The sequence below is a fragment of the Geotrypetes seraphini genome, chromosome 11, assembly GCF_902459505.1.
Source record: "Geotrypetes seraphini chromosome 11, aGeoSer1.1, whole genome shotgun sequence".
NCBI lineage: Eukaryota > Metazoa > Chordata > Amphibia > Gymnophiona > Dermophiidae > Geotrypetes > Geotrypetes seraphini.
In genome coordinates this window covers 138732248-138751775 of record NC_047094.1, presented here as the reverse complement: position 1 = coordinate 138751775, position 19528 = coordinate 138732248, and the positions used below count along the sequence as shown (strand labels likewise).

At 41.4% G+C, this 19528-nt stretch overlaps 1 protein-coding gene across 2 annotated transcripts in view; it reads left to right on the top strand.

Moving 5' to 3' along the window:
- The window catches only part of MMP24 (matrix metallopeptidase 24), a 75662-nt gene that overhangs the window by 28201 nt on the left and 27933 nt on the right, over positions 1-19528 (top strand). For both annotated transcript variants that reach the window (XM_033962643.1, XM_033962644.1), the window contains exons 3-4: positions 4189-4305; positions 12891-13195. In XM_033962643.1, the coding sequence (XP_033818534.1) occupies positions 4189-4305; positions 12891-13195 (422 nt within the window). The remainder of the gene's footprint in view (positions 1-4188; positions 4306-12890; positions 13196-19528) is intronic.

Below are 19528 nucleotides of genomic sequence, written 5' to 3'. Positions count from 1 at the left end.
CAGCCCCTTAACTATTTTAGTCGCTCTTCTCTGGACCCTTTCGAGTAGTACCTTCTGCATCTTCACTACTCTGAATAGCTTCGTATCGTCCATACATTTAATCACCTCAATCGTCGTATCAATTTCCAAGTTGTTTATAAATATGTTGAAGAGCACGGGTCCAAGCACTGAACCCTTCGGCACTCCACTTGTGACGCTTTTGCAGTCTGAGTATTGTCCATTTACCTCCACTCTATCCGTCAATCAGTTTTTTATCGATATGAGTATTTCACCCTCGATTCCATGGCTCGCAATTTTTCAAAGTAGTCGTTCATGTGGGACCGTGGTGTTCAACCGTGGTGTTCATTGTATATCTGAAAATCCAGATATACAATGTTGACTGGCTCGCCCTTGTCTATCTGCCTGTTTACTCCCTCAAAGAAGTTCAGCAAGTTCGTCAAGCAAGATCATCCCTTGCTGAAGCCGTGCTAGCTGGTCCTCATCAGATCGTGTCCATCAAGGTGATCAATGATGCAGTCCTTTATTAGCGCCTCTACCATCTTTCCTGGTACCAAAGTCAGACTCACCAGTCTGTAGTTTCCCGGATCCCTCCTCGAATTTTTCTTGAAGATCGGCATAACATTCGCCACTTTCCAGTCTTCCGGAATCCTTCCTGATTTGAGTGACAGATTGGCTATTAGTTGAAGCAGTTCAGCTATAGCCCCTTTCATTTCCTTGATTACCCTCGGATGGATGCCATCCGATCCCGGGAATTTATCGTTATTAAGCCTATCAATCTGCCTGCATACCTCGTCTAGGCTGACTGTCAAACCTGTCAGTTTCCCGTCTTCGTTTCCTGCGTATAGCCTGTCAGTATGTTGTGTATATCCTCTTCGGTAAATACAGACGCAAAAAATGTATTGTTTGTCAGCAATGGCTTTGTCCTTCTTTAGCACTCCCTTTATTCCATGGTCATCCAATGGCCCTACTGCTTCCTTCCCAGGTCGTTTCCTCTTAATATAATGAAAGAACGGCTTGAAGTTTTTCGCCTCTTTCGCTAATTTTTTCTCATAGTCTCTTTTGGCTCCTCTTACCGCCTTGTGGCACCTGCTTTGATGCTGTTTGTGCTTTTTCCAGTTTTCGTCCCTTTTTGACCTTTTCCATTCCTTAAACGAAGTCTTCTTGTCTTGGATCACTTCCTTTATCGCTACAGTGAGCCACGCTGATTCCTTGGTTTTTTTCCTCTTGGATCCTTTGTTGATATGCGGTATATATATAGATTTTGAGCTTCGGTGACTTTGTCCTTAAAAAGGGATCATGCTTGCTCTAGTGTTTTTACAGTGCTTATCCTCTTCTTAATCTTCTTCCCCACCATGAGTCTCATCCCTTCATAATTCCCTTTTTGGAAGTTCAGTGCAGTGGCCATCGTTCTGGATCATATTGTGATCACTGGTTCCCAGCGTCCCCTCTACTTTTACAGAACAGTTTGGGTGCTGAGGCTGTAGCTTTAACCACTGCACCACTCTAGAAATCAAAATGTAGTAAAAGTGAGCTAAGTATTGTGACATCACTGATAAGGTTGGCTTTTAGGCACTGGTGGAATGAGATATTATGACATCACAATATCAGCTCCGATTACCAGCTACTTGAGTATTTTTCCCTGTCTGTCCCAGTGGGTTCACAATCTATCTAATGTACCTGGGGCAATGGGGGGATTAAGTCACTTGCCCAGGGTCACAAGGAGCATCGTGTGTTTGAACCTACAACCTCAGGGTGCTGAGGCTGTAGCTTTAACCACTGCGCCACACTCTCCTCCCCTTAGTTACCCCTCCCCTCTTATTCCCACCCATAGTTACAATAACCCATCCCTTTCCCATGCATCCCTGAGACCTGTAGTTTAGATATTTGTAGGTGATGTGGGCAACAAACTTGCCCAGGCAGTCCTGTTCAGTGCCAGGCTTGTTTAAGTGCATCTCTGTGCTCTGGAGTGGAGGGTGTTGGCTAAGTCCCTTACAGAAGGCCTCTGGAATTATTCTTACAATTGCTTCTGAATCAGTTTTAAAAGCTTCTTTAGTGTTTTACTGCCAGAATGTGAATGCCTATAAGTACTGCACGTCCATATGGCGAGGGAACGTAGCCTGGGCGTTTTGGAAGGGATTGGAGAGAGGCCAAAACATGGATGCCCAACTCTGTTTGCACAAGGGAAATAGTTGTCTGTGTTCAAAAAGTTGGATGTCTATATTTAGACCTGGTACTTGGCACATCCTTTTTAACAGAAAGATGCTCTGCTTAAGCATTTCCCCACTGAATGACATAAAGGGAGTCATTGTGGGTATTTTCCTGTTACTAGAGGGCTCACAATTTTTGAAAAAAAAAAGGAAACAAATAATAAAAAGTTGAATTAGGACTTGAACAGTTTTGTTTTTTTTTATATATATTCTGTTGTGTTGTTATGACATTTACATATAATCCAAAACACAGCAATAAAAATCATCATAAGAAAAAATATGATCATGTAACACCCGTCTTCCAGAAAACACATTGGCTACCTATAATACATAGAATCAAATACAAAATAATATTTTGAATGTTAATAAGGCTAACAACTGAAGCACCAATATTCCTAGAAAGATATGTAATACCATATCTCCCATAAAAACTTTAAGATCAGAGGACAAAAATCTTTCTATTCCGTTTTTGAGAATCATTTACATAAGACGGGATACTATAAGAACATAAGAAATGGCTTTGCTGGATCAGACCCTAGGTCCATCCAGTCCGGCGACCTGCACCCGCAGAGGCCAAGCCAGGTGTTCCCTGTTGAGAAACCTTGTTTACTCGTATCCCTCAATGTGATTTGCGAGAAGGTGTGCATCCAACTTGCCCTTGAATCCCGGAATGGTGGTCTCCATCACGACCTCCTCGGTCACAACTCCACAAATATGGAACTTTTTACTAGATTATATTAGGGAAGAAAGGATCCTTAACAAATTCAAGGGAGCCCTAAAGTGTTGGCTCTACAAAGATGCATTTGAAGCTTGAATTTTCAACGAGGCTTTCTTTATCTTTATCTTATTTTTAATGGACAAAGTTACCCCTTCCCTCTTGTTTTAACCTTTTTTGTCTCTCTTGTCTTTAATTAATTTGTAATTCCACCCTTTTCGTACTTGGATGTTTGGTACTCATTTTATTGTAATAAATGCAGTCTGTCTTCCCTATTTTTATACTGTACATTGCTTTGAAATATGAAACTGCGATGTGATCAAACTTTTAATTAAACTTGAACTTTGTTGAGATTAAAGCAGGATGGCAGAATTCCATTAACACTTATATCCTAAGTGGTTTTACATTCAGGTACTTTATCATTTTTCCCTACCTGTCCTGATGGGCTCACAAGGAGCAGCGAGGGATTTGAACCCACAACCTCAAGGTGCCGAGGCTGTAGCTCTAACCACTGCACCACACACTCCCCACCAACATAACCATAAACCTATGGTTCTCTGCTCTATCCAACTTTAAGAGTTCATATCCCATCCATCAAATAAATGTCTGGATGGCTTACACTTCCATTAGGGGAGGAGGAAGTGGAGAGAATGACAACGGACTGTGAGGGAAAGGGGCAGCAGGATAGGAAAGTACCTAAGGGTGAGGTTGTGCAGTCCAGGCCAGCAACCATTATACTACTCATTAACATGGATAGCTGCATAGTCATTTTATAATATGGACATTCCTATGCTGCCAAATAGCCATCCATGGCCCTTGTTTTCCTCCGCAGTGGTTAGAGCTACAGCATCAGCACCCTCAGGTTGTGGGTTCAAGCCCCGCGCTCCTCCTTTTGACCCTGGGCAAGTCACTTAATCCTCCACTGCCCCAGGTACATTAAATAGATTGTGAGTCCATCGGGACAGACAGGGAAAAATGCTTGAGTACCTGAATGTAAACCAAAACTACAACAGGTGATATACAAGTTCCAGCCAACACATGGATGTCCATTTTTCATGGATTTTATAACATGCTTTATGTCGGAAGATCTAAAATACATGAGACATGGACTGATGTACTTAGCATCCATTTTCTTGGTTGGACGTGATTTCTAAAATTCCATTCCACAGTAGTTTAGATACTAACTCGATATCATGAATGGAAGATACTGCTGAGTTTCATTATATAGGTCTTTCCATAAGCTAAATCAGTAGTGTTCCTTTGCAGGTGGATGAAACGGCCTCGGTGTGGCGTCCCTGACCATCCCCATCTAAGCCATAGACGAAGGAATAAACGCTATGCTCTAACCGGACAAAAATGGCGGCAGAAGCACATAACGTACAGGTATGGTCTGCTTTCTTCCTGTCTCTTTCTTCCCACAGCTGGTATCACTTTTGTGCATGCAAATTCCTATGCCATTTATATATTTTATCATTTATTGTTTAATAAAATTTAATATACTGCCTGGCTTTACCAGATCAATGGTTATAAGAAAAGAACTCCAGTGAAAAGATAACCATATATCCATACAGACAAAAGAAGAAAGAAACCTCCCCCACAAAAAATACAATTAAATTTAGACGTAGACTATTAAATAGAAAGAGATAATGAATTCTCCCCTCCTTATCAGGTAGATTTGCCAAAGACCTGGAGAAAAAAGTGGGTCTTCAGCAGAGTTTTAAATCATTTGACTTCCCTTTCTCAAATTTTAGATGGCTTACATTGATTCACTAGTGGAATTCAGCTACCTCTCTGTCTGTCGAACTGTTCTGTTCTCATCTTTTCCTTCTTTATGCCAAGTAGATGTTTTCCACTTTTTGTCAGTAATACAAGCTCTTTATGACCATCAGGATAGATACTCTTATTAGCAATGATTTAACTGAGTAGGAGAGTCTTACTGCCTGGTAAAATTGTGGTGAGCAGACCATTCTTGGATTTTCAGCATCCCTTAACCACACAGTGTCACTGAAAATCTGGTGTGACGATGCCATACTGTCTGGTTAGAGCCAAGGCAGTCAGGAAGTGGAGTCAGGGTGGTTCTGGGATTTACCTAATTAGGGAGATGTTCAGTGTGCTAAGTGGGAGACTGCCCAGAAGGCTTCCCGCTGATGTCAGCTCTGACATTGTAGGGAAGCCTTCCAGGTCAGCAGGGGATCCCACTTACTCCTTCCAGGTGGGCAGCTGTTCATTCTTGCCTTCAGCGGCACTTGATCAAGTTTCAAGTTTATTATAATATTTGATATAATCGCATTATCCAAATCCAATGTGATTTACAAAATTAAAAGTAGGTAAAATAAAAAAAATTTACAGCAAACAGGGCATTAAAAACAATTATAATGTAAAAACACTACAGAAAATGAGGGAGAAAAAAAAATGGATTAAATACAATAAGAAAATAAATGAAAGGGTGGGTAAGGAAACAGAAGGTTAGGGGATGGTACCCACTTAATTTCTACTTAACAGTGTTCCTTGTCCAGATAAGTTCAAAGAAAGAAGTAATGATTAAGGAAGATCAGTTAAAGGCATCCCTAAACAGCCAGCTTTTTAGTAAGCCTTTGAATTTAGTAATTTTTCTTCTCTTATATTGAGAGGAAGAGAGTTCCAAATTTGTGGAGCTGTGACAGAAAAAATCATATCCCTCCTTGAGTAAATAATTTTTAGTGAGGGAGTTACCAGCAAGGATTTTTCTTCTGATCGGAGAGATTTTACAGGCATGTGTGGTATTAAGAATCTTTCTAAAAATGCTGGGGCTTTATTTACTAATATTTTATGTGTGAGTAAAGCTATTTTATAAGTAATTCTATGGTTTACCGGTAACCAATGATTTTCCTTCAACAGTGGGGTTACATCTGATCCCTCTTCACCACCACCACAACCAACATTTCTCCCTCTCTCCCTTTAATATTGCTTATGGAGATTATACTTTCTATTTCTTGTAACCAATGTTTTACTTGTATTGTAAACCACCTAGGTGGAAGTCTGATGGGCAGTGTAACAAATTGTAATAAACTTTAAACCTGGTATGTTACACCTGCTCAGACCACTCTTTCCATGTCCTTAACATACCACCTTATTATATAGATGTGTTGTGGTGGCAAAACAGGTTGAAAAGGTGACGACAAAAGCTAGAAGGTGCTAGAGTGCATAGAAAGAGGCATGGCCAGTAGGAAAAAGGAGGTATTGATGCCCCTGTATAAGACTTTGGTGAGATCCCATTTGTGTACAATTCTGGAGGTCACACCTTCAAAAAGATATATAAAGTATGCTGTCGGTCCAGAGGAAGGCTACTAAAATGGTGTGTGGTCTTCGTCATAAGGCTTATGGGGACAGACTTAAAGATCTCAATATGTATACTTTGGAGGAAAAGCAGGAGAAGGGAAATATGATAGAGATGTTTAAATACCTACATGGTGTAAATGTGCATGAGTTGAGTCATTTTCATTTGAAAGGAAGCTCTGGAATGAGAGGGCATAGGATGAAGTTAAGAGGTGGTAGATGTGTGGAACAGTCTCCTGGAAGAAGTGGTGGAGACAGAGACAGTGTCTAAATTCAAGAAAGCGTGGGATAGGTACGTGGGATCTCTTAGAGAGGAAGAGATAATGGTTACTGCGGATAGGCAGACTGGCCTTTATCTGCCATCATGTTTCTATATATAAATGATGGTCTTCTAAAATTCCCATTTAAACGTGTAGGTGATCTATAAGTTTAAAAGTCAGTGAGGGCCAAAACATTACTTTACTGCACAAGGCCTTGTATTTTCTTTCCCCTGGCAAATCTTGGGAGGCCTTGCATATCAAATGGGCACCAGACATAGGCTTGTCACCACAGAACTTAGGCGTGGGCTGTCTCATTAAACGTAATCCTACTCTTTCTGTGAATGCCGACTTAGGAGAATGCCAATTTAGAGTATTACACCGAGCTTGTTTTATGCATGTTCAGCTGTTCAAATCTGGTTTAACAGCTCAATGTGAGAAGTGTCAAAGGAGACAAAATCTTTCATGCTTTCTGGGGCTGCCCAGGATCAAGACTTTCTGGAAATGAGTGGTTCGCTATTTGGAACATCTGCTGGGGGGAGGTTTTCTTTTGGACAAATATGAGGCCTTCCATGTACCTGCTGGCTCTAATAGGCTTTTTGTTCAGAAAGCTGGTTTATTGGCTAAAAAAACATTTTAGGGATCTGGACTTCAACTTTCTGGGCTTGGTGTAACCGCCTACATGCCCTTATGCTATTGGAAAGAGGTCAGGGACGTGGCTCCTTTTGCCAGAAAAAGTTTTTCCTCCAAATATGGGGTCTGTATATATATATATATATTCCCTGCCCCCTAAGGCTCGTAGCTTTATCCTCAGTTCCCTGTGAAGCCATGAGTTGGCCTCCAATTTATGGCAACTGTGGGTCCCCGAGTATAGATGTTCCAGAAGTGCCAGTCCCTTTCTTTTCTCTTCTTTCTCCTCCCTCTCCTTTTCTTTAATGTCTTGAGTTTGCATGATTGTTGTCATGCCTAATCCTACGCTTTTTCGTAGTTCTGCTGGTCTGTGTTGGTGGGGGGAAGGTGGGGAAGCATCATTTTATAATCATATCATATTGATGATTGCTGTGTTCAATTCTTGTTCTGTTATCTTTCTGCTGTATCATCAATAAAAAATTGTTGACTCTCAAAAAAATAGTAACGGTCCCAGCACAGACCCCTGGGGAACTCCACTATTTAAGAATATAAGAACATAAGCATTGCCTCTGCCGAGTCAGACCAGGAGTCCGCTCCTGCGGCGGCCTCCCAGGTCCATGACCTGTAAGTGATCCTTTACCTAAATTGTGTATTCCCTATTCATTTAGTGTTCTGTATAGTTACCCTCCAATCCCCTTCACCTTCAGGAAGTCATCCAATCCCTTTTTGAAACCCAATATTGTATGTACTCTGTCCTATCACCTCTTCTGGGAGCGCATTCCAGGTGTCCACCACCCTCTGAGTGAAGAAGAACTTCCTAGCATTCGTTTTGAAACTATCTCCTTTCAATTTTTCTGAATGCCCTCTTGTTTTTGTTGTCCCCGCTACTCTGAAGAATCTGTCTCTCTCCACCTTGTCTATGCCTTTCATGATTTTATAAGTCTCTATCATGTCCCCTCTAATTCTCTGCTTTTCCAGGGTAAAGAGCCCCAGCTTCTCCAGCCTTTCAGCATACAAAAGGTTTTCCATGCCCCTTATCATCCTAGTCGCTCTTCTCTGGACCCTCTCGAGTATCGCCATATCCTTCTTAAGGTACAGCGACCAGTATTGGACGCAGTACTCCAGATACGGGCGCACCATCGCCCGATACAGTGGTAGGATAACTTCCTTCGTTCTGGTAGTGATAGCCTTTTTGATAATGCCCAACATTCTGTTCGTTTTCTTTGAGGCCGCTACACATTGCACCGTCGGCTTCACTGTTTTATCCACCAATACCCCCAAGTCTTTTTCTAGGTTGCCTTCCCCCAGTTCCCTCCCTCCCATCATATAGATGTACATCGGGTTCCCTTTCCCTATATGCAAGACTTTACATTTCTCTACATTGAAGCTCATCTGCCATCTTTCTGCCCACTCGCTCAGTTTGTTCAGGTCTCTTTGTAGATCTTTGCATCCCTCAACAGTTCTGACCTTACTGGAGAGTTTTGTGTCATCCGCGAATTTCCCTGTTTCCAAGTCAATTATGAATATATTGAACAGCAGTGGTCCCAAAATATAAATTGGATTAGTGCATTAGAATCAAAAGAAGCAATACAGAAACAATTGTTCAAGGAGGAAAAGCCTCAGACCCCTGTGGGGAAAACCTCTTTTAACTTAAGAGGATTGGTTAGCGTCACTGGCAAAAAACCTCCTGTCCACCTGTGTTACAGCTGCTGAATTATAAAAAGCTACATTTGTCACTGCAGTCAAAATTACATTCAAAAGTGCAGTATGCTTTGGGCATACTAGGGAGATAAAATTCCTTGATGAAATTGAGGACTGCTTTATGGAGCAGCTGGTTCAGGAACTGAAAAGAGGCGAAATAATTTTAGACCTTGTTCTTAGTGGAACACGTGGATTGGTGCGGGAGGTATTGGTGCTGGGGCCACTTGATAACAGTGATCATAATATGATCAGAATTGATATAATCCCTGGAATAAGTTCACACAGGAAATCCAATATACAGCATTTAACTTTAATAAAAGGAGACTATGATAATGAGGAGAATGGTAAAAAAAAACTTAGAGGAACAGATGCAAAGGTCAAAAATGGATGTTATTCAACAATAAGCACCAAAAAGTCCAACAGGACAGAGAACCCATAGGTTTTCAGTGTTTTTGATTACTTTGGCATGTTACTTGGACCGAGCTTTGTTTTATCCCAGACGTGTCATCTGTGAACATGTATGCCACAGGTTTGGTTCCATTTTTAGTGGCCCCCTGATGCAGGCATTCCTCAGATGCTGAAACACAGTGCTGTATCGGGTCCACAGCTTCTGCTTGTGTCCTTTTATGAAATAAACAAGTTGGTTTTACATCAGTGTTCTTCAGTGGAGTGCTCATTGTCCGTTCCCACTTCCTTTTGTACTGTTATTGAAAAATACCATCCTGGAAGCCCAGACTAGATATATTCCATGTATTAAAGACCAAATGGTAGCTAGCGTGGTTAAACGAATGAGGTGAAGGAAGCCATTAGAGCTAAAAGAGAATCCTTCAGAAAGTGGAAGAAGAATACGACTGAAAATAATTGTAAACAGCACAAGGAATGGCAAGTCAAATGCAAGATGCTAATAAGACAGGCAAAGAGAGACCTTAAAAAAAAGATTGCGCTGGAAGCAAAAACACACAATAAAACTTTTTTAGGTATATAAGAGCAAGAAGCTGGGAAGAGAATCGGTTTGGCTGCTAGACAACCGAGGGATAAAAGGGGCTCTCAGAGAAGATAAGGACATAACGGAGAGATTAAATTAATTCTTTGCTTTAGTCTTCACCAAGGAAGATGTGGGGGAGTTACCACTGCCAGAAATGGTATTCAATTCTGAAGAATCAGAGAAACTCAAACAAATTTCTGCAACACTGGAAGATGTAATGGGTCAATTTGACAAATTGAACAATAGCAAATCACCTGGACCAGATGGTATACATCCCAGAGTGCTGATAGAATTGAAAAATGAACTTGCAGAGCTATTGTTAGTAATTTGTAATTTTTCTTAAAAATCCAGCATAGTACTGGAAGACTGGAGGGTGGCCAACATGATGCTGATTTTTAAAAATGGTTACAGAGGTGATCTGGGAAATTATAGACTGGTGAGTCTGACATCAGTGCTGGGCAAAATGGTAGAGACTATTACAAAAAGAACAAAATGACAGAACATATACATAAGCATGGATTAATGAGAGAAAGTCAACATGGATTTAGTCAAGAGAAATCTTGCCTTGCCAATCTACTGCATTTCTTTGAAGGGGGTAAATGAACATGTGGATAAAGATGAGCCGATTGATATTGTGTATTGGGATTTTCAAAAGACATTTGATAAAGTACCTCATGAAAGACATCTGAGGAAATTAGAGAGTCATAGGATTAAGAACTGGTTGAAAGACAGTAAACAGAGAGTAGGTTTAAATGGTCAATATATTCTGAATGGAGAAGGGTAAATAGTGGGGTTCATCAAGGAATTTTATCTCCCTAGTATGCCCTGTCAGTATCAGGATAGTTGAAATCACCCATTATTATTGTGTTACCCAGTTTGTTAGCCTCCCTAATTTCTAATAACATTTCAGCATCTGTCTGTTCATCCTGGTCAGGCAGACAGTAGTACATTCCTATCACTGTCCTTTTCCCGTTTACACATGGAATTTCTACCCATAGGGATTTCAAGGTGTATTTCTGCTCTTGTAGAATTTTCAGTCTATTCAATTCAAGGCCCTCCACCAATTTGATCCATCCTATCACTGCAATATAACTTGTACCCTGGTATAAAAGTGTCCCATTGATTATCTTCCTTCCACCAGGTTTCAGAGATGCCTATTATATCTATCTTTTCATAGAAACATGATGGCAAATAAAAGCCAAATGGCCCATCCAGTCTGCCCATCTGCAGTAACCACTATTTCTTCCTCTCTCTAAGAGATCTCACATGGCTATCCCACGATGAATTCAAACACAGGAGACTGTTCCACACATCTACCAGGGCTCGGTTCTTGGGCCCATCTTGTTCAATATTTTTATAAATGACCTTGAAGAGGAAACGACATGCAATATAATCAAGTTTGCAGATGATACAAAATTATGTCGGGGGGCTGGCTCTCCAAGGGACTGTGAGGATCTTCAGAAGGATCTGAACCAGCTGGAAAAATGGGCAATAAAGTGGCAAATGAATTTCAATATAGACAAATGCAAAGTGATGCATCTGGGAAAGAAAAACAAAGAACATGAATATAGAATATTGGGTGCAACATTAGCCAAATGCGAACAAGAAAGGGACTTGGGGGTCCTGATAGAAAGAACCCTAAAACCATCAGCTCAATGCGCGGCGGCAGCAAAGAAAGCAAACAGGATGTTGGGCATGATTAAAAAGGGGATCACGAGTAGGTCGGAGGATGTCATAATGCCACTTTACAGAGCAATGGTCAGACCACATTTAGAATACTGTGTCCAGCACTGGTCTCCATACCTCAAGAAGGATGTGACTTTACTGGAGAGGGTGCAGAGGCGAGCCACAAAACTAGTCAAAGGTTTGCAGAATTTGAGCTACCAAGAACGCCTCAGAAAACTGGGACTGTTCACCCTCGAAAAGAGAAGATTGAGAGGGGATTTGATAGAGACTTTTAAAATATTAAAAGGATTTGACATAATAGACCAGGAAGAAGCAATACTGACATTTTCAGATGTGACACGGACAAGAGGTCATAGCCTGAAACTGTGTGGCAGCAGGTTCAAGACAAATGTCAGGAAGTTCTGTTTCACACATTGAGTGGTGAGAGCTTGGAATGCTCTCCCAGAGGAGCTTGTGGCAGAGACTAGTGTTCAGGGTTTCAAGCGCAAGTTGGATGCACACCTTCTTGCAAATCATATCCGGGTCTCCAACAGAAAGCACCTAACTGGGCCTCCGCGTGTGCGGATCGCCGGACTAGATGGACCTAGGTCTGATCCGGTGAAGGCGTTTCTTATGTTCTGTAAAAACGTATTTCCTTAGATTACTCCAGAGCCTATCACCTCTTAACCTCATCCTGTGCCCTCTCATTCCAGAGCTTCATTTCATATGAGAGACTTGACTCATGCGTATTTACGCCATCATGTTTCTATGTTTCTATAAGCAATGCAGTTCAGAATGCAGGCAAAATATGATCGTACACTTTTAAGAGGCAAAAGAACACATGCAGCTGTATTTTTCACAGGTTACAAGTTTTATTCTTTCTTTTAAAATACACCCATATAAAGATACCCTACAACAAAGGCATCCATTATTGGATCTAATTGATGAACAGCTAAATTTGGACGTAGATTGTGACCAATTCACAAATTAGGCAAAACAGGCTTATTAGTGGCTGTATATGTAGCATGGAGTCCAAGAAGACCCATAATACTTTTTTTCTGATTCTTTACCTATAATACTTTTGTTATCAAATATCACTTAGAGAGAGGAATAACCTGTTTTCCCAGGGAGAGTTCTGCAAGAAACTGATGAAAGGCAGTCACTGTCATCAATAATACTATTATTATTATCATATCTATTAAACGTAAGCTGCATGCCCATATTTCCCTACCATCATAAGCAACTGCAATGCAAGCTTTCCTCACACACCCTTGTACCACCTCTGGTCTATCTATTACCACTCTTATTTCATTAGAAAATTAAGGGCTTCTTGGGAGCACAGAAGCCTGTTCTCCTCTCCTCTATCAGCACCTCACTACTTTTAATGAAATACTTCTAATTCTTGTTTTTCATAGTATACACAACTATACTCCGAAGGTTGGGGAGCTTGATACAAGGAAAGCAATCCGGCAGGCATTCGATGTCTGGCAGAAAGTGACCCCACTGACCTTTGAAGAGGTTCCGTACCACGAGGTGAAGAGTGAGAGGAAAGAGGCTGATATCATGATATTTTTTGCATCTGGATTCCATGGAGACAGTTCTCCCTTTGACGGTGAAGGCGGATTCTTGGCTCATGCCTACTTCCCAGGCCCAGGAATTGGAGGGGACACGCACTTTGATTCTGATGAGCCGTGGACTTTGGGAAACTCTCATCATGATGGTAAGTGCTTCTTGTGGACTTATCTTTCAGGTTTCACAAGCTGAGTGGAAAAAGGTAAAACAAACACTTGGAATAATATGCGTGTGTTTCATAGAGTCCTGTGATTGGTACCAGTGTTAACATTGGGGTCAAAAAATTACTCTTCATTTCTTTTTTCTTACCATCAGCTTTTAAATCATAAGACCTTTTGCTCTGTTATCCGTAGTCTTTTTACTAAATTCCTTGTGTCTAACAGTGGCCAGTCTGGGATGCCAAAAAATGAAGAGTCTATGCTGCTTTTTTCCAGAATAAGCACTGGCTTTCCTCATATTTGCCTGGTTTTTATTTATTTAAAAATTTATAATCCGCCTTTATCCAAGGTGGCTTACAAGTTTTCATACACAGTAAAATTGCAAAATAAAAGGACATACAATAAGTAGAGGAAAATACAGTTACAAAAGTCAGTTTGCATAGTCACAATATGAATGCATTCAAACTGTTCTTCACTTTAATAAACCATTTACCTGTTCAAACCTAATTCAAATGCAACTGCTTTAACTATATCCCCAGTAATGAATTCCAGATCTTAATTGCTTGTTGAATGACATGTGCTTCTCAGTAACGTCATGGAGTGTCCCCTAGTCCAGGGACAGGCAATTCCGGTCCTCGAGAGCCACAGGCAGGTCAGGTTTTCAGGATATCCACAATGAATATGTATGAGATGGATTTGCATGAACTGCCTCATTGAGATGCAGATCTATCTCATTAATATTTATTGTGGATATCCTGAAAACCTGACCTGCCTGTAGCTCTCGAGGACCAGAATTGCTTACCCCTGCTCTAGTCCATGTACTAAAAAGCTTATTTGTGTTTACCCCTTTCACTTCACTCATAATTTTATAGACCTCAATCATCATCAATTTCTTGTTTCACAAACATCAAGAGCTATAAGGGTTTTGAAACTTAGCTCGGCTTGGCTTTTAACAAGTAGAGGGGTCTCCCCCGTTTCGATTCCTTTCTCCGGAGACCCAAAACATAATTTGCAGTGGTAATCAGTGGTTCAAACCTTATATGCTTTTAAACTCCGTGATGAAACTTATATCACCGGAGAGACGCTGTCAGTGGCAGTTGAAAAATTTTTTGTGTACACTGACAGCGTCTCTCCGGCGATATAAGTTTCATCACGGAGTTTAAAAGCATATAAGGTTTGAACCACTGATTACCACTGCAAATTATGTTTTGGGTCTCCGGAGGAAGGAATCGAAACGGGGGAGACCCCTCTACTTGTTAAAAGCCAAGCCGAGCTAAGTTTCAAAACCCTTATAGCTCTTGATGTTTGTGAAACAAGAAATAAGAAAATAGCAAGAAAGTATATTCACATAGAAGACTGCAAGATTGTAACCTTTATTTATTTATTTATTCACTCTGGAAACCAACATGGAGCGTGACCAGCATTGAAATAGTTGCAATGACTGGAAGGTAAACTCTGGTTCATCTTCAGGGGGGAGCGTTCCCTCCTTGTAGAGTTTCACGTCTCTGAATGACTCATAATTTGTTGGCCATAATCCATGTTTGGGTTTCCTGTCTGAATGAGAGGTCGAGCATTCCATCTGGGCAAGTTTTTGTAATTTTTCCAACCATTCATCCTCTGGTGGAGCAACTAACTTCTTCCAATACTGCGCTATCAAACATTTGGCTGCTGCCAACCCCATTCGGACCAATTTTGTCTGCCAAGGAGCATCTCTAACATTATGCAACCCAAGCAGACACACCTGGGGTAAAATCTGTATGGGATCCTGGATCCACACTGACAAAGAGCGAGTAACAAGCACCCAAAATTTCTGGATCACCCCACACTCCCACCAAATATGCAAAAAGGAGCCAGGACCCCTACCACATCTCCAGCAAGAATCAGGAACCAGTGGGTACATAAGATGTAACCGTTCAGGTGTATAATACCAGCGTGTTAAGATTTTATATGCATTTTCTTGCACTAAAATACAATGAGAAGCTCTCTGCACCTCAGCACAAATACGGGACCAATCTTCTGCAGAAAATTGAAGATGAAGGTCCCGTTCCCAATGTAGCCTGAAAGGAAGGGAAATGACCTCCATACCTCGCAAAAATTTATATAGAATGGAAATCGGTCTCGGCACTCTACTCAATAACACCCATAAATTTTCCAAATGTTCAGATCCCTGAGGATTTCCCTTATCCCAACCAACCGAAATCATAAAATGCCTCAACTGCATATATGCAAAAAGCCCCCCTTTCCATTCCTGCATGAAACCGCGGTTCCCCCGCAAGTGGAGCAAGAGTAGAAACCCCTCTATCACCCCTCTCCTTTTGACACAGGGATCCCCAAACCCGTATCAGATGACAAAAAAATGGATTCCGTTGTCCCTGCAAGCACTCAGACACCAACAAAGAAGTCCATAACCAAGTATGTAGGGCACAATGAGGAACATAACTTTGCTCTATTTGAACCCCAGGCTTAAATACCGCTATCCTCCAATCAAGTAGAAAGCGAAGTTGTGCCGCTTCATAGTACCAATACAAATTTGGCAGCGCCCTACCCCCGTCTTCCCGAGCAGACCAAAGCACCTGTTGACTCAACCTGGGGTGCTTCCCTTGCCAAATAAAAAAGCGAAATTCCTTATGCAATACCTTCAATAATCGTTTAGGCACCTCAATAGGGAGTGTTTGAAATAAAAATAATAAACGGGATAAAATATTCATTTTGATAACCACAATACGTCCCCACCAGGACAACCATAGCCCCTTCCAAGTTTGCATATCCATCCGCACTAAACGTACTATCCTAGAATAATTAAGATCATAAAGACGCGATAAATCAGTGGGAATCAGAATACCTAAATAACGAATATGAGCCCCTGCTCGCCGCACCGGGAAGTTATCAACCAACCCCATTGCCTCCCCCTCCTCCAAAGAAATGTTCAAGAACTCGGACTTGTCCATGTTGATTGTAAAGCCAGATAAACCTCTAAATTTTCTAAACACCTTAAGGATCTCAGGAAAGGAAACCTCCGGATCCTTCACATATAACAGAATGTCATCCGCAAATAACGCTAATTTATGTTTCCCATTAAGTATTTCTTAAACATGTCATAAGCAGATAACCTGGGCACTTTGGGGAAGTTCAGAATCCTAACATTCAGCCTGCAATTAAAATTCTCTATATTTTCAATTTTTAGATGTAATATCATAGTATCCTTAATTGTAGCATTTTTTTTAAAGTCCTGCAAAGATTATACTTCTGACTGTACTTCTGTAATTGTATTTTTTACTTCAGTATCCGAATGTTCCAAGGCCTTAGAGATATCGTCAATTTTACTAGCCAAAACTTTTACCTCCTCCGATGTCTTCGAGGCAGCCTTGTCCAACTTCTGGAGCATACCCCAAATTGCTGTTAAAGTCACCTCACTGGAGGGGATTAACTCCCCAATGTTAGTCACCATCGGCAGAAGCTCATTTGCTCTGGGCGCTTCCTCCATAGGAACTCCTGGTGCAACTTTGACAGCACAGTCTGTTCTCACTGCCAAAGCAGCGGCATCTGCCGGACAGGGAGGCAGTTCGGTGTAAGGAGGCGAGAGTGAGATCTCATGCCCTTGTGAGGACAGGCCTTCTTTACCCTCTCCCACCGCAGGGTTAGCTCCGCCAACTTTAATGCAGATACCAGGCAACAACTGCTCAATCGTATGCTGGCATCGAGGAAACTGGCGCCTTATCACTCCCTTTCCTCTTATGTGGCATAATTTTCTTAGTGATCAGGTTCTCCCTGCGACGAGAGCTCTAACTTTGCATTTAGTCGATGCCGCCATCTTGGCCACTCCCCTCTGTACTACAATCTTGTCTTCCCCAAATGCCCCTTTTACCCATTGCTCATTTAATAATCCATCTCCCTCGAGAACTTCTTTTTATTATGAGTTTTTGGCAGTTTGGAAAGCTGCTTAACTTTTCTTTTTGTCTATCTGATTCATTCTGTGCTCATCAGTCACAAAGCAGAAGGAGAGACCAGGAGTGGAGCTATACAGAAGATAAACAAACAATTAAAATAGCTGGAACACAGTAAGCACAAATGTTCACAGAGGGGCCCTTGCAGTAATCTTTCTGTATGGGTAATGCAAACATAAATAGACTTTTATTGCAGGATAGCAATGCAGGAAGGGTTTCAGTGCAGGTGTAAACTTGCATAGAAACCCTACCAAAAGCCATTTTAAAATGCATGTTAATATCAGTAATTATGTATCTTGCAGCAATGTGTTGTGTGGGGAAATTTTGTGCCAGGTCCAGAATAGTACAGAAGAGTTGGTTGAGAGGAGTGAGTGACTGGCAGCACCCCCTCTCTCACTCCAACTTGACCACCCTCCCTCTTCTGATCCAACTCCTCCATCCCCATTAGTGAAAAGTAAAATACTTGCCCACCCGCTTGCCCATCCATTTGAATCAGCCCACAAGCTCCAAATAAATTTCTTGGTAGTCTAGTAGCCCCTCTCTTCTCTCCCGTTTTTCTTTTTCCACCTGAATTTTGTGGTCTAATCTTTTCTGAGATTCTACTTTTATTTTTTGTTGCCTTTTTAAATTTGAATTGATTCTTATTAAGAAAGCAAGTGTTGCCATAATAAGTCAGACTGATGATCCATGAAGCTGAGTATCCTGTTTCTGATAGTGGCCAATCCAAGTCACAAGTACCTGGCAAGATCCCAAAAGAGTAAAAAGCACAGTTACTTACCGTAACAGGTGTTATCCAGGGACAGCAGGCAGATATTCTCACATGTGGGTGACGTCATCTACGGAGCCCCAGCGCGGACAGCTTTTCAAGCAAACTTGATTGAAGTTTCAAGTTTGCTACACTGCACCACGCATGTGCATGCCTTCTTGCCCACTAGAGGGCGCATCCCACCTCGTGGTCCTCAGTTCAGTTTTTTCCGCGGAGCCAGAAGCCCTGTGGAAATTGAGCTCCTATTTTTCTGCCTTCTGACACCGCGTCTGGGTTGTTTAGCTCGGTCGCTGTGCTTTATTTATTGTTTTTTCTACACAGTCCATCGTTTTTCGTCGAAAAAAAAAAAAAAAAAGGTTTGTAGTTCGGCTCCGGGGGCTCCCGGGAGCCGCGGCCGCGGGACTTCGTTTGTTCCCGGCCCCTTTCTTTTTCATGTCCCGTCCCTCGACGGGCTTTAAGAAATGCACCCGGTGTGAGCGGTTACTATCCATCACTGACCCCCACCGGTGGTGGCCAATCCAAGTCACAAGTACCTGGCAAGATCCCAAAAGAGTAAAATAGATTTTATGCTGCTTATCCTAGAAATAAGCAGTGGATTTTCCCAAGTCCATCTTAATAAATTTCTTTTTGGAAATTATCCAAACCTTTTTTAAACTCTACTAAGCCAACTGCTTTCATCACATTCTCTAGCAACACATTTCAGAATGTAATTATATGTTGAGTGCAGAAATGTCTCCAGTTTGTTTTAAATCTACTATTTAGTAACTTCATCACTTACCCCTTAGTCCTATATTTTTGGAAACAGTAAACAAACAATTAATATCTACCTGTTCCACTCCACTCAGTATTTTATAGGCCTCTATCATATAATAATAATAATTTTATTCTTATATACCGCCAAAGCCATAGAAGTTCAAGGTGGTTTACAGCTGGACAATCAGCGAAGAGGTTCCAATCAAAGTCAACAATACAATCTTACATAATGAAAGAATTGGAAAGCTATATCTCCCCTCAGCCATCTCTTCTGTAAGCTGCTTGAGCCTTTCCTCATAGGCAAGTCGCCCATTCCCTTTATCAATTTCGTTGCCCTTCTCTGTACCTTTTCTAATTCCACTATATTCTTTTGAGATGCGGTGACTAGGATTCCATACAGTATTCGAGATGCAGTCGCACCATGGAATGATACAAAGACATAACATTTGCTGGGTATATAAAAACATAAGAATAGCCTTACTGGGTCAGATCAAAGGTCCATCAAGCCCAGTAGCCTGTTCTCGTGGTGGCCAATCCAGGTCCCTAGTACATACCCAAAGAGAACCCCAAACAATAGCAAGATTCCATGCTACTGATCCAGGGCAAGCAGCGGCTTCCCCCGTGTCTTTCATGGAGTTTTCCTCCAGGAAATTGGCCAAATCCTTCTTAAAACCAGCTAGGCTATTCACTCTTACCATAACCTCTGGCACAAGAACATAAGATAGCCTTACCGGGTCACAGTGGGTGCCATTTTCCAGCACTCAAATTTGGACACCATTTGCTAAATCTGGTCCTATACCATGGAGTGTCAGAAACTCATTATAATATTTTCAGTTTTGTTCTCCATTCCTTTCTTAATT